General features: G+C 38.6%; 1 protein-coding gene across 1 annotated transcript; it reads left to right on the top strand.

Moving 5' to 3' along the window:
• Window positions 1-6,245: 6,245 nt before the first annotated feature.
• LOC149839284 (uncharacterized) lies at window positions 6,246-10,374 on the top strand. Its single transcript, XM_090004068.1, has 2 exons — window positions 6,246-7,117; window positions 10,025-10,374. Exons 1-2 carry the CDS (start codon window positions 6,391-6,393, stop codon window positions 10,120-10,122), a joined length of 825 nt encoding a protein of 274 aa, XP_089860194.1. The 5' UTR covers window positions 6,246-6,390; the 3' UTR covers window positions 10,123-10,374.
• The last annotated feature ends 5,582 nt before the right edge of the window (window positions 10,375-15,956 follow it).

The raw sequence follows: 15,956 nt of genomic DNA on the forward strand, positions 1-15,956 counted from the left end.
TTGAGAATTAGAAATTAAGCACTATTGTTGTAGATTATACCACTATCTAAAAGAGAGATCTTGTTGAGCACACTGATTTTACTGTAGTTTTTTCATATTAACAGAAAAACCATCCCAAAGGGGTGTAAACCAGGGGGCACCCCTTGACCCCAAAGAGCCATCGACTTCGGCATTGCAAGGGGGGATAACACCCATGAAAATTGAACCTCAATTTGTGCATGCAAGAAAAACCATATTAGGGTGTGTAGTCATGTTAGGAATGCCTACTAATGGAAGATTGGCTTTAATCGATCAATAACTTACACATGTTCAAGTGAAAGCCCTCTAGAATAATTGAAGGCCCTGTTTGGGATCTCCTGACTGGAGGGCGCTAGAATGTATTCATGGAATCCGCACCAAAACCCTCTGTTTGGGAAGAGGGAAAAAAGTTGAATCGTGGAACTGGAGTGGGAAAAACCAAAGCATGGATAGGTGGTAATCGATGAAACCTACGTTGATGCCCACACCGACATTCCCTTTTCTTCTGATGCCATCCCCATTTCCCACAATAACTCCCTCCTTCCTTCCCTATTTTCACACACCCAACCGTTCTCTACGTTAATTCTCTTCTCGTTTGGTTTTTTGTTGTCACCATAAGAGGAAAATGACGTCCATCGCTTCCGATTGCTTGTCTTTGTGTGGTATTGTTTCATCTTCTTCTACACCATCTTCAGAAAAGCAAGGGAGGAGGACAATTGTTGGGATTTCTTATTGTCAGAGTCCATTATTTCAGTGAAGAAGAGGGGAGTTCAATATGGAATTGTTCCCTGTTTTAGTGTTGTGTTCACGCAGGAAGGTGGGTGTTAGATTTTGGTGGTACTCTCTCTATCTCTCTTGGATTTTCAACTTTTTGGGGTATTTTGTATTATATTGTGGGGGTTATAGATTTTTGATAGATTTTTTGTTGGTTTAGTGTGAAATTTCTGTGCATTTTTTGGGTAACACATTTTTTCTTTTTTCTTTAGATTTATTTTGATTTATACATATTTCACAGAAAATTTTGTGAAGAATTATTCTTGTGAGTTTTAGATTGAAGATTGTGAATACCATAACCCAAAATTTCTAACTTGAAATTTTTTAGGAAAAAACTGAAAACTTTTGTAATTGATCATTTTTTAAAGTTAAAACAAAAGTACAAGGAAAAAATTGTTCCAAAGGATTTAAGTTAGTGAACTTATAGATGTGTTTATCATTGCTTATTTACTGCCAACCATGCTTTGGATCAAATAAGTTTAACAAATGTATTTGCATGTGTTTAATTTATGTGAACATTAGGCAAGTTATAGAGAAGTGTATGACAACAAAAATTGGATCCTAGTCTTATTAGACCTGAGTCTATTTTCGCACTCATAGATAGAGAAATGAAATTTTCAAGACATTTTATTCTAAAACATGATTGAATTAAATATTGTCTAACAAGTAATATTTCAAAATGTCAAGCACATTCAGGAAACAAAACTAAGCAAAATTGTGGTTCCTTGATTGGTCTGCACCATTTTCTAATCGCCTGTAACAATAGTCTACTCATCATCTGAAATGATAAAGGGTCAGAATGCATACAGTCTGATAGTTACAACAATGTCACATATTTGTAAAGAACTAATACATATATGACGAAGAATCATGCATTCAATAAAATCATGGTATGTATCAATAATTGTCATAAAACTTACTAGTCCCAAAAATGTTGTTGTGTATGGTTCACTATAGATAAATATCATCATTCAAAAAATAGTTCACATTAACAAGGCATATGTTCTATTCAGGTAACTATGTGCATTTTTTGTTTCAATAATTACTCTCTCTACAAATACACAGAAGAAAAGTTGATGAGTTAGTTTGAGACCGCATGAGGATTTATTATTTCATGCATTTTAATACCTCGTATGACTAGTTGAAATGATACCTAAATGAGACGATGCAATAACCAAGAAAGAATTTCCAAAAGATATACATAATAGTTAAGATGCATCATATGCATTATGGAGAAGTTGTGCGAAACTACTAACCTAGAACAAATTTATGCTAGATCTAACCTCCTAACTCTGATGACCGGGGACATTGAGTCATTGCCACTTGAGGAGCATGCTAATTAATAATAGTGTCCATTGAAGTTTGTACTACATATCCCCTCCAAAGTAAGTATAAGATATGAATGAGTTATTAGGTCATCTTTATTAAGACGATTTAACATATTTGTATATGTCTTATACCAGTAGTCATCTTTATTAAGACGAGTTATTAGGTCTCTCTCTCTCTCTCTCTCTATATATATATATATATATATATAATGTATTTATTTATTTTGAATTGGGTCTGTTAAATGGATCCAATTTCAAAACTAATGGGTTTATCACTTTGGATCTCCCTTGGGTTCAAACTTGATTTAGATTGGATCCACTTAATGTATCCAAATCCCAATCCTATGTATTGATTTATCTGGATCTCCTCCTAGATTCGAATTTAAAATTTTAACTTGGACCAGGTCCAAGCAAATGGATATGAATCCCTATCATATTAGTTTATTAATTCAGTCTCTTTAGATCCAAACCAATTAAATTTTAAGATCCAGTGAATCCTATATGTTTAAATCAAATATTTTGAACTGGATTTCATGGGGGGTGATCCTCGTGAATTGCCTCATAAGATCCAAACCCAAGTATGTTTTAAAAACCTCATAAATCATAATTAAATGTCAAATAACTTAATAAAAACCCAAAATATTATCGATAAATAATGGAGAATTTAAATCGATAAACAATGGCTAATTAATTTGTCAAAAAATGACAATTAATTATGCTGAATGTACCAGAATGATCCCACTTTATTTATTTCAAAATTCTAAAAATTTTGCGGGTATTACAAGGGAAAATTATTTTTCATGAAAGAATGCTATTTGAAAGGCTTTGATAACTGTAGTTTTTTTTCATAGGATTACAAAGGGAGGAGGCACGTAAAATGGAAAACATTTTTGTTATTTGCTAAATTTATCCAGGTTTTGATATCAATGGATGAATGATCCATTTGTGCTGGTAATTCTATGTTTGCTTCTTCATCCTCTAAAAAACCTCTCTCCTGGAGGGTTTTTTTTTATAATTTTTGTTGTTTTTATGTTTTTTGTTTTATATGAGAATATGGTATTTTCTGTTTTATGTATGGATCCACATCCTTTTTTGAGACTCAAATCTAACCTCTTAAAAACGGAAAATTGGAAACATATATATGAAAAGGTAACTATGAAATCCACACATCCTCCCAAATAACTTCAAAATGAATTTGGTAAGTGCTGAAATTTTGATGGTGCTCCCAAACAAGCAAGTGGGAAGTATCAAATCAGGATTTGTGGATTCCATATTTCCTTCTCCACCTACCATGGACCCCGAGATTCCAAACAGGGCCTAATGTAAATCTGTGCATGAATCAATGTTATTCAAATCGAAGATTCTAAAAGGGCCAATTCAATTTAGTTTTTTTTAATATTCTTTTAAAGAGTTAAAAAAAATTTATTTTCAAATAACACGTGTCATCTGATTCCATTCATTTTTTTTCATTTTTTTAAAGAAACCGGTTCACCTATGAACCGAGAATGTATTCAGTCAATAGAAGTAAAATGCATTTTTCTTGAGCAATGTTAAAAAACAGATTTTATGTACTGTTAGGGGTGTCAACGGGTCAGGTTCAAACCAAAGTGAAACCAGACCCATACCTGATTTGAGATTATGGTATCGGGTTCGGACCCAAGTTTAATCTGACCCACCATAAGAGAAACCATGCCTGGATCCCACAAGTATTACATGAACCAGACCCGGATCATACCCAATAAAATAATAAATTTTGTCATTTTACATTGAAAAGTTATGGATCTTAGTTAGAACTCAGGTAGGCCCCGGGTCTGGTATGAAATTTTACAAACGATACCTGACTTCATATATTAATCGGTCCCTTCAGGTCCAACCCAGATTCTAATCGAACCTTTTTATTTATCACTAAACCTTAACCCGTATAAGGTTTGGTACCGGTCGAGTCCGGGTCAAACCCTACCCGTTGACACCCCTATGTAATGTAAGTATAAAACTAGATGGGGTTGCTCTTGTTTATTTTTTAAAAAGGATGTTCTTTTATTGAAAGCATAATCCTAAGGCTTGTGACCGAGAGCTGTTTAAAATGACTTGACATCTTCACCGTCCATTGCTTCATCTCCTTGTGTACATTGTGGATGGTGAGAATGCCAATCTGTGATTTGGCAGATCCCTTGATAGGATTTGGGTCAGATCTAGGCATTACCAAGTCCGATTTAGTTGGGTTTGGCTAAATCAGATTCCAATACTGATTTGGATTGGAAAAGATAAACCAAACCTGGATCTTACTAGCTTAAAACTCGGTATTTACACTTGATCGGGTTGGATTTTTAGTTGAATCCGGGTTCGGGTTTGAATGTAAAACTTAAACCAAACTCGCTTAATAAACTTGGATTCAGGTCAAGTATCAGGTTTCGCACATTTACATCCCTACCTCTAGGGGTGTCAACGGGTCAGGTTTACCTAGACCTGACCAGTACCAAACCCTATAGGGTATAAATAAGAAGACCCCATTAAGACCTGGGTCAGGACTTAAAGGTCCGATTAATACATGAAGCCTGTTATAGTTTGTGAAATTTTATACCAGACTCAGGCCCAGCCCAAGTTTCCATTAAGACCTTCAATTCTTCATTGTAAAAATGATAAAAAATATTACTTTACTGAGTATGACCCGGGTATGGTTCATGTAGTTCTTATCGGGTCTGCATATGATTTCTCTTATGGTGTGTCCGATTAGACCCGAGTCCAGACCCAATACCAGACCTGAAATCGGGGGTTCCACCTGGGTCCTAACCAAAACCGACCTACCTGTGACTCCTTTTAATTGGATAAAATGATGACCGATGTGTGTATACCGTGTAAAAAAAATTCTCACCGCAAAATTCACGGTGGACTAAATTTGGTCATGATCCTTGATGTCAGGTCGCTTCCTATGTGTCCAACGTGGTACATTTGGTAAATATCAGCTCTTAGATTTGTGTCTTTTCAATGAAAAATACGTGAATTACAGAAAATGTAGTACATTGTGGATAGGGCTGGTAAGCCAGCAAAACAAACCGAACAGAAGGTGTTCAAGCTTGACTTGTTTCTTGTCTCGAGCCGAGCAGAGCATATGAACATGAGCATGCTTATTTACAAGAAATGTATATTTTTTATAAAAGCCAAAAACAATAAATTTTAACCCTAAACCTACTAAATCAAGCTCAAACTAACTCATTTACAAAATAAAACTTATAAGCAAAAGATTTGAACTTTGAACTTATTGCTTGCAGGCCAAACACTTCAATTTATCTTCATTCTAGATATAAAATATATTTACTATTAATAAATGATGCGCCCATCCAAAGCTTACATTGGTGGTTCATGATCGAATTCATGAAGCCTATTTCGTGAGTTCGAACGAGCTCTTTACAAGCCAAACATGAGCGGAGCCACGAGAAGCTCATCTGATTTCCCAGCTCTAATTGTGGGTTACTGATTTTTGAAGCTTTTGAAAAACCTGCTTGTGTTATAATCAGGCATTCTAAAAGTCAATACCCACTGAACAAACTACGTAGATCCCATCTCAAATGTTAGATACTTATAAAAAAAAACTTAAAAAATGAAAAACAATAGGCGACATTACCCCCGTGACGCGTGGCCCCCACTTGCGGATATTTATTTAGGGTAATTTCCTGATAAATACCCACCCTTGGAATGATAATCCATGTCAAGTATCATCTTTTCTGAAATTTCTAATATAAATCCAACTTTTTCTGAAAATCGTCAAATAAGAACTTTTGGTTAAGTTTCATCAAAACAAACCGTTAGCTGCAACTACAAAGACACATGATTTCCCTTTGAAACATAAAAGACTAACATAACTACCCTAACTGAGCTCAGTGGAAAAATAAAAGCAATGAAAAACATTTTTCAACATTTTAAGATATTAACTCGGATTAAGTAACTGAATTTAACAGTAAATCACAACCGATCCCCGTTTGAGCATTGTCTGAAAAAAAATTTGTCTTTATTAAGAACTTTGAGAAGAGATATATCAGGTAAAAAGTGAGTCGGTATAAGGAAAAAAAACTACTCATTTATTTATTTATTCAACGCCCCCTCACCCTCTTGCTCCTGGTAGCTTCCTATTTGGCAACTCACAAAGGCAAAGCTCTTGTTTTTCTTGTTACCTAGTCTTTTTTTTTCTTCCTCCCTTGAAGCTCTACCCCTTCAATATGTCTACAAGAAATTTATCTGCGTCATCTTCATCGTCATCACCATCTTCGGCATCATGACATACAAGCCCTTCTCCCGCCATTCCTTGGAGTCCTGCACCCTGAAACTCAGTAGTTGGAGGCCCTTCTTCCTCTCTTCCGATCCCCGGAACCCCAAATCTTCCACCAACGCCACGAGAAAGCAGAAACCCGATGCCCCAAATGCGTTTCTCGCCCTCCCCACCAAGAAACAGTGCCTATCCGATCGACCCATGAACCCCCGTCCTTCAATTTCGGCCCATATGGAGTTCCTAGAGATCCCCAACCTGACTCTCATGGAGGACAACGAGCCCAACCAGCAGGGGAAGAAGATGGTGCTGGGTTTCCGCCGCCCGTGGAAGCGGAAGCGCCGGGGATCGCGGTCCGTGTCCGGGCGCAGCAGCGGCGATCGGAGCTGGGCGGCGGTCGCCGCCGCCTCTGCGTCAGATTTCCACGTCTTGGTCGGGACCGATTCGAGCGGCGAGCTGTTCTTCAATCGCGATGCCAATTGGGTTTCGGACGAGCCGAAGGGCTCTTACAGGAGGGAGGGGAAGGAGCTCCTTGGTGGTGGGGAGAATTTTTGCTCTTCGAATTGTCCGTCTCAAGGTGTGATTGATCCGCAGAGCAATGAGTCCGGGTATGGGAGCGAGCCGGGGTATAGGGGAGATGTGGAGTATGGGTATGGAGATGAGTTCGACGAGGAGGAGGAAGATGCCCGTGCGTTGTTTTGGGGCGATTCTGGCGCAGGGATGATGGAGGTGGAAGGTATCGATTGATTTGTAAATTTCCTTTGTTAGTGTTGTTCTCCTTATTTGCTAGTCGTTTCTAGTTTAGTTTTTGGTGAGAAAGATGCGCTTGTTTTTTGAATTGACGGTATATTATGGTGAGAAGGGTGAGCTTGTTTTTGAATTGATGGTGTATTAGAGTTCCGGTTGTTTGATCGTCATGTAGGGTTTTGGTTAGTCTTTGATGCAATTTTTGGTTTTAGGCTGATGAGTGTTTGCTACTTATCATTGGTGATACTGGCTTCGTTATATATTTGATTTTGGAAGTTGTGACTAGGATTGCATGCGTAAGTGGATGATTGGAATTATGGGGTTGGTTTCTTATATCTGTCACTATTTTTGGGATTTAAAACTTGCTGTGATTTTAGGATCTATAGAAACCCTTTCATTCAGTGTCTCTGGATTGTTATGAAGTTTCCGTTATCTAACTCCAATAACGACTACTTTTGCCTTTTGTGGAACCGAGAAGCTGGGAGCTGATTCTCCCTCACGTGTTCTGTGATTTTCTTCCTTTTATGTCAAATTATTAATTGAACATGTTCAAAATGGTGAACTGAAATGAAAAATGTAAGATGTTTATAAGTAACTCGTCAAGGTGTCAGAATCTGGTTGTTGGAACTTATATTTTTGTGTGGGATCTAATTGATCATTTGTAATTTATTGGTCAAACCAGTGTTGTCAGTATCGGATCTGTCAGAAAATTGATACGATACTGACTTGAATAGGCTATTTTTTAATAAATATAAAAAACAGCTTAAATTAAAATTTTGTATTATTTTAATGGCTTTCACACATGTCACGGTCTGATTGACAAGTAATATTTTTTAATTATTTTTTGGCCGAATGATTCACTTGAGAATCGGTATCGGTCGATTCACCTGAATCGTTGGCCAAACGATACAGGTCAGATTCCGATACTGACAACATTGGGTCAAACAACCTTCTTTGTGTTTTATCAACAATTTTCTCATTCTCTGTTTGTAGCATTAGACATTATTTGTTTATGCTATTATATTTCTCATGTTCATCATTTTGGCTGGCCTGTCCAATGTAGCTTTAAAATGTTTTTCTAAAGAAATATGGCACACATTAAGTAATTTTCACTGTTACCTTAATCTTTGGTGGGAAACTACCTTGATTGCAGATTTTTTGGAATTAATTTATGCAACAGATAATCTGAAAGTTGAGCATATTTGAAAATCATGTAGACCAAGTTCATAGGTTCAACACAATATCTAACATTCATTAAATTAAACAGTTATTAATTTATCTTTATATGGAAGCCCGGAGATTCCCCTGGTGAAATTAAAATCTGCGAACCCTCAACAGCGATAAGAGGGGTCTACTGGTCCAGCTATCTCACGCCATATAAATAGTTTCTTTGATATGTATAGTGTTTTATGCAACATAAATGAGGTCATTTCTTTACTTTCATGTAGTTCTATCGAGTAAATATTGGCAATCATGCATGGATGGTACTGGTTACTCTTCTCTTTCCATCTGTCTTTTATCCTTCTCATAGGTTATCTGATTGCCCGTCTCTTGCTAATCTTGTTTACTTTCTATTTATGGTATATTGCTGCTGATGCTGCTATTACTGCATGGTTTCTACATTACTTCACTCATTTTATGCATCTATGTCACATGTATATGGCTGTAGGTATGGGAATACGGCCATTTTTGTGAGGGATATGGAATGGGAACCAAAATGGAGTATCCGGGTAATAGTTATGCATTCATTTGATCTGTAGTTTTAGTAAAGAAAAGGGGAATAAGTTGGCTTCGCTGTGGCATGCCTTCATTTGCTTCACAATGTTTGTGCCTATGAAATTAATGTGAATGACTAAATCCAATGTGTATGTTAGTAAAAGGAAAACTTTGCTAGTATATTTTGCAGGATTCTGGATAAGATTTGTGAAATTTCTTACTTTTGTCTTAACATGGGGTATAACCGTATAATTTGTGAGAAAGTGTTGGGGGGGGGGGGGGGGGGGGAATATCTAAGCAAACCCCAACAACCCCTACCCTGAGAGCGGACTAGGTGAAATGTTTTATATAAAACACTCCACATAAGTGGCACATGTCCCATGTGGTGCGACCCACCAGCTGATCAGGTTCTCTCCCCCCTCTACCCCCCCCCCCCCCCCCCCCCCCCCCCTCTTCTCCCCTTCCTCCACTGTTTCTTTTATTGCTTTATATTTGGAACAGTGTAGCCAGAAAAAGCTGGTTCATGTGAGATTGTGTGGCTAATCCCATTTCTGACCAACCAGAATGAGTTCCCCTTTTATATCCAGACCAACCAGGATGAGTCACCTTTTCTGTATATAAACTCATTTGGCTTGGATACTAATAGGAGACAAGAGGGGAAAACTAACTATATCCTCCCTTTTTGCATGTTCCCCAGTGGTCTTTGGATCCAAACAGGCCCTTAAAGATCGTTTTGTCATGCATATTTTCCATAAACATGTTGAACTCTACAGTTCAATTGGCAAGTTGCTACCATGTTCTTGTATTTTTAACTTCATACCAAAATCTTGAATAGCACGTGATGGAATTGAATCATATTCTACTTTTATGCATTTCACTTGGTTAAAGGATGGCATTTCTATTTTATGATAAATAAAAGACAACACAAGAAGCAGAGTAAAACAGAAAACCACATAATAGGTTGTGCTGCAAACTGTTCATGCAAACTACCCATAGTTGATCTTGCTCACTACGAAATGGGATTGATGAGACAAAACCAACCTACGTACTTAACAACATTATTCATGTTTTCTCTGGTGCGTAGTAAGTGGTTTGTGTACCGTTGCTTCTCCTTCACTGAACAAATTGAGGGCTCAAGCCTTCATGGAGCTGTTTGCTTATGTTCCTCTTCGCTGTGCAGATCAAATGGAAGATGTTGCTGTAAATGCATTTTCAGAGCAGAAGAGTCATCACAGGTGCAGGCGTAAGAAGCATGACTGTAGAATGGTTATTCCCTAGATGCAAAATGTGATAGCCAGGAGAAGCCAACTTGCAGAGAATCATTAAAGAATATCCCTTCAGAATTCTTCGACTTGCAAACTTGTAATGATTATGGGAAATCCTTTGTCATGAGTTGGCAGGTTCCTCTCTTTTTTTTCTTGCTCTGTATAACTAGCAAATTGAGCCCTGGATTGTGCCCTATTGTATTTCCTAGCCCCAAGTTTGTGCTATATAAAGCAAATAACCATGATGGGAGTATGCTAAGTCAAAGTTTGGTTACTGCACTATATTCTACATTCCAAATTCGGCCATCTTTTTGGTTCTCAGCTGTTTGGCGCTCCTCTTTTGTCATGTTTTTGAATTTTTTTTTTAATTATTCAAGGAGAAACCACCATTATGGTTCTGACATCCTGGATACATGCTGAGAGGTGCCGTGACCCTGTTTTGTTGTTGGCTGGCTGCGTAAAACTCCTCAGATGCCCTCCTTGGTACCGGCCCAAAGGCGTCATATTGACCATGGGCCTGTATTTTTTATTTTTTTGAAAGGCAAGCTGGGGTTAGGCAGACCCCTACCAGATATCTCTTAAGCCCCATGTGGCAGAGGGATTGGAACCTGGGCCTTCAGCTTGGCACAGGATCCCGCTTACCACATTGGATATCACCTCGGTGGTACCTGTTTCAGTATTGGTTATGTAGAACTCCTCGAGTGCCTCCTCCGTCTACTAGGAAAGTCTATCGATTGTTTTGGCCTTATGGCAGGAGGCGTGCACCTGGGTACTATTTTGTAGCAGATTTTCCAATTTACATCACTCCAATGTGGATTTGCACATGTTTGGTTGCATTTCATGTGATTTGGAGTCGTGATTTCAATTCACATATTCCACCTTGCCATTTGATGTTGTATGAGATTCACTCCAAATGTGATTTCAAATTCTATTCAGTTTCTCATTTTCATTTTCTGATGTTTGATTGTGCAAATGAGATTCATTCTGTCATTTGAGATTTTGAATCTCATGAGAGGTACCAAATGTGCCCAACACCGAGGGAGTTGAATAAGCGTGAGCAAGGGACTAAATTGCAGCCAGCATGCCACACTGGACCTGCAGGATGGTTCATGTCATCCCTCTGATCTATCACCTGATCTGTGGGAGGTGTAGAGGGCTGATCAGGTTCTGTCACGTTGCGCACACTGAGTGTGCCACTGCACCTGACTGCCCTCCATCTCTGGGGTAAAACCTGTCAGCTGTGGAGCCCAACAAACAATAAAGGGCAGATCAAGTGCAGCATCACACTAAAGTGTGCAATGTGATTGCACCTGATCCGTCCATCTGTGGTCTGCTGAAAAGGATTCATAACCAGCAGGATCGTAAATTGTGTTTGGCAAATCACACTATGCCAAGTTTTCAACTATCAACTACTGTGCAAATTTAGATTGACAGTCAAGGTCCCTGTAGTAAACTGAGGGCTTTGTGAGGCTTGATACTTCGGTCAAGTACAATAGAATTGATTAGATTAGCAGAAAATGCATGTCCTCGTTGGTTGATTGTGTTCCTACTGTAGGTGATTAACTCACTACTTTTCCTCTGAAAATCAACTTGTATGCGCAATAAGCCTAATGTGACAATGACTGGACAAGGAAAATTCATCCGAAAACTAGGATTTAAATTCAATCGGTCGTTATACTTGGGAATGACTGGACAAGGAAAACTGTTCTCTATAGTCGATGACCAGCTAAGTGTGCTAGCAGTCAAACTAACCTCAAGGGACTTGACACAGACGTGGTGTCATGTGTCATTTCCTTGCCTATGCTCGATCATCTTTGAATGAGGAACTATGAAACAATCAAGTCTGTCTTACTGAAGAAATGATGAAAATTTCAGTTTGAGGCAACAAAGTCATCCACCAACACCCATCTTAGGAAACATTCTTTTGTAGATTAGATGCTTGGCAAGGGTAATTTTAGGTGTGTGTGTGTGTGTGTGTGTGTGTGTGTGAGAGAGAGAGAGAGAGAGAGAGAGAGAGAGAGAGAGAGATCCATTCAAAACTCTCTAAACTGAAACCAACTAGTCCGATTTTAGTCTCTTCATTCCAAATAGAGCTGGAAAAATGAAGCCTACAAGAGCTCTGGTGGGGGCGACTTGTGAAAGTCACCAAGTTGACAAGATGTCATGAGTTTGAAACCTACCAGGAGCATCCCTTGCCGCAAGATCAAAGCTGGTGTACTCTCCAGTGGGCAAGGAAAACCTCATGGGTTTTACCAAACGAAGCATGTCAATGTGCAATCAGTGAAAGGGTTTTCCCTCGACCTATGTAAAAACCCCTCTGATGAAATCGTCGAAGGGGATAAAGTCGAAAAAAGAAGAAGGGAAAAGACGAATTTTCATTTGGATGAACTGCCTCCCCGTAATGATATGAGAGATGAGGATAAATCTCACCCCCCACGATCGAGGGGGGGGGGGGGTGAGGTTATCCTCACCCTAGCCCTCACGGTGCGCCTCCCCCACCATAGTTGAGCAAGTGGGAGAGAGCGGTAGAGAGTGTGTGTGAGAGAGAGAGAGAGAGAAGAAGGAAAAAAATTCAGAGAGCATACCTAGAATCCGATCGGCAATGCAAGTAATCACCTCCTCCTTCCTCTTGTTTTTCTAGTTGATCCAGGGTCGACAGTCATCGCTGCCGACGAGTTGCAGAGAAACAAAAAAAAATGGAATTGAGAGAGAGAGAGAAAGAGAGAGAGAGGGTTGGTTGGTCGGCCCCTCTGCCGCAGAGAGAAGGAGAGAGGGTCAGCTCAAAGGCTATCCCCCCTCTACAACTGAATGAATGAAAGGGGGCAGAGCCCCTTCCGCTTTTGTTTTCTTTAAAAAAAGGAGGTTGGGTCGACCTGGGTGCAACCTCCACTTTTTGACGCAACATATATAGTCACTAGTAGGAGAACATCCTATCCATCTAAAGACATTGTGGCCGCAAAACGAGAGATGGGGTAGCTTGACGCAATGGCTGAGGATGAAGAACACCTTAGCGAACTATCCTGAAGGGCACCTTCATCATCCCCCACCTTGAAAGGTGCATCAGTTCAGAGAACGCCTTTATTTTTTTGTACCCCTAAGAGGCATGCTCCACGCAGAGGCGAAGAAGAAAGTATGGAGATCTCATAAGGATTGCTAATGAGAAGCTCAACAGGAGAAAGCATGAGAATACCTCTTGAATATACTACAAACCACATTCCATATAAGCTCTTGCAGGCGACCCGAGCTCAACAAGGTCAACTCTCAACGATTATTTTTGGCATCACCTTTTGGGCTGAAAGGTTCAAGAACATGCAACCTTCACTTTTTGATGACACTCTTGATGGCGTCGTGGCAGATAATTTGCTCATATGAGTGGAAAAGGCCTTAGATGACATTCAGTGTCTAGAGGATCAGAGGGTATGAATAACAGTATCAAATTTGACTAACGATGCAGAACACTGGTGGAGGTCAATCAAAGACACCTTAGAGCAGAATACATATTTGCCTTGGTCTACTTTTGTGAAGAGGTTCTATAAACAATTCTTCTTAAAGTGTTAAAGAGTAAAAAAAGAAGAAGAATTCAGGAAGATTAAGCACGGTGATATGACTGTTGCCCAGTACACAGTCTGATTTAACTCTCTTTTCCATTTTACCAATTCCTTGGTGGCAAATGAGAAAGACAAGTGCATATGATTTGAGAGAGGCTTGAGACCCAAAATTTTGAGGTTAGTTAGGCCACAACAGATAAAGAAATGCAGTCGGCTCATGGACTATACCTCAAGGTACAAATTTTGGGAGTTAAGGATGAAAGAGAAGCCCAAAGAGAAAGAAAAGCCAAAGACTGAAGGTATGATCAAGTATAACAGTGGTGACATGACAGAGTTCTCTCGAAGAAAGTTTTAGTATAAAGGGATATTCTAGCAAAAACACAAGAGGCAATATGGAGGCCAGACTAGTGGTCAGACCTAGGGTAGACCAATCAAAAATACGGGAGGCCAACAAGCTAAGAGGCGAAAGATTCAAAAGTCGGCCCAGTCGAACAGTACATGCAAGACTTTTGGTCTTCAGAGGCATAAGGGCATGTGTGACTTAAGGAATGTTAGGTGCTTCAACTGCCAGTAGATGAGTTACTATGCCAATGACTGCCTATAATCTGATCGGAGAAACAATATACCCCCAAAGCAGAAGCCCGTAATACTAGGCGCGCTTATGCAACTACTCTTTAATAAGCTCTTGCTAGTTCTGAAGTGGTTGAAGGTATACTCTCTATTTTTGGTATTCTAGCACATGTGTTGTTTGACTTTTGAGCTACACATAATTTCACTACCTCAACTTTTGAGAAACAATTGTCAGTTGCACCTTCACGATTGAGTGTTTTTTATTTGATAAAAATACCTATAGGTGAGTCCACCACAGTGGACACTGTGTATAACAATTATATAGTAAAAATAGAAAACCGTAAGTTGCTTGTGAACTTATTGCAACTAAATTTCAAGGATATAGATGTTGTTCTTAACATAAATTGGTTGTCAGATCACCATGCCACTATTGATTGCAGAAAGAAGTGTGTTAGTTTTCAAACCACCCAGACTTCAACTTTCACATATCAAGGTATTAGAAAATTACTCAAGCCAACAATCATATCTTACATGAAGGCCAATAAATACATTCAAGAAGGATGCATTAGATTTTTAGCCTATATGAAGACCAAAGAGAGAGAAGACTTTATCATATCAGATGTGGACATTGTTCGTTAATATGTTGATGTTTTTCTAGAAAAACTGCCAGATCTTTTTCTTAATTGAGAAATTGAGTTTTTGATTGATCTTGTTTTTTAAACAACAACCATTTAGAGGGTTCCTTATCGAATGAGACCTACAGAACTTAAGGAGCTCAAGGAACAACTGCAAAAATTATTAAAGAAAGGTTTTATACGTCCATCAATATCTCATTAGAGTGCTCAAATTTTGTTCGTCAAGAAGGACAGATCACTATGAATGTGTATAGATTATCGGCAATTGAATACAGTGACCATTAAGAATAAATATCCATTATCGTGGATTGATGATTTGTTTAATCAACTTCAAGGAGTTGCATGTTTCTCGAAGTTGGATATAAGATGAGGTTATCATCAGCTGAAGATTAAAAAAAAAATATGGTTAAGACAACATTCAGATCAAGATACAATCATTATGAATTTTTGGTCATGACTTTTGGTCTGACTAATGCAATAACAACCTTTATGGATATGATGAATATGGTTTTTAGACCATATTTAGATAAGTTTGTGATGATATTTGTTGATGGCATTCTAATTTATTCCAGCACGAAAGAGCAACATGAGGAACACTTAAAGATAGTTTTGCAGACACTCAAAGAACACCAACTCAACGCCAAATTCTCTAAGTGTGCATTTTGGTTGGAGCATGTGTCCTTTCTTAATCATATTGTTTCTAGAGATGGAATTATACCCTGCAAAAATTGAAGTAGTCACCAATTGGGCTAGACCCAAGAATCTTACCGAGATCCGTAGTTTCTTGGGATTGACTGTGTACTACCAGCGATTTATGAAAAGGTTTTCTATGTTGACAGTTTCAATGACAAATCTCACTAAGAAAGACATAAAATTTGAGTGGAATGACAAGCATGAACAAAGTTTTCAGGAGATAAAGAAGTGTTTGATCACTACTTCAGTGTTGGTCTTAGTTTATGGATTCAGAGGTTTTACTATTTACAGTGATGCTTCTCATAAGAGATTGGGTTACGTTCTGATTCAAGATGATAAGGTGATAGCTTATGCATCTCGCCAACTTAAAACATATGAAGTTAACTATCTGACACATGATT

The sequence above is a fragment of the Nuphar pumila genome, chromosome 4, assembly GCF_984573655.1.
Source record: "Nuphar pumila chromosome 4, dmNupPumi1.hap1.1, whole genome shotgun sequence".
NCBI lineage: Eukaryota > Viridiplantae > Streptophyta > Magnoliopsida > Nymphaeales > Nymphaeaceae > Nuphar > Nuphar pumila.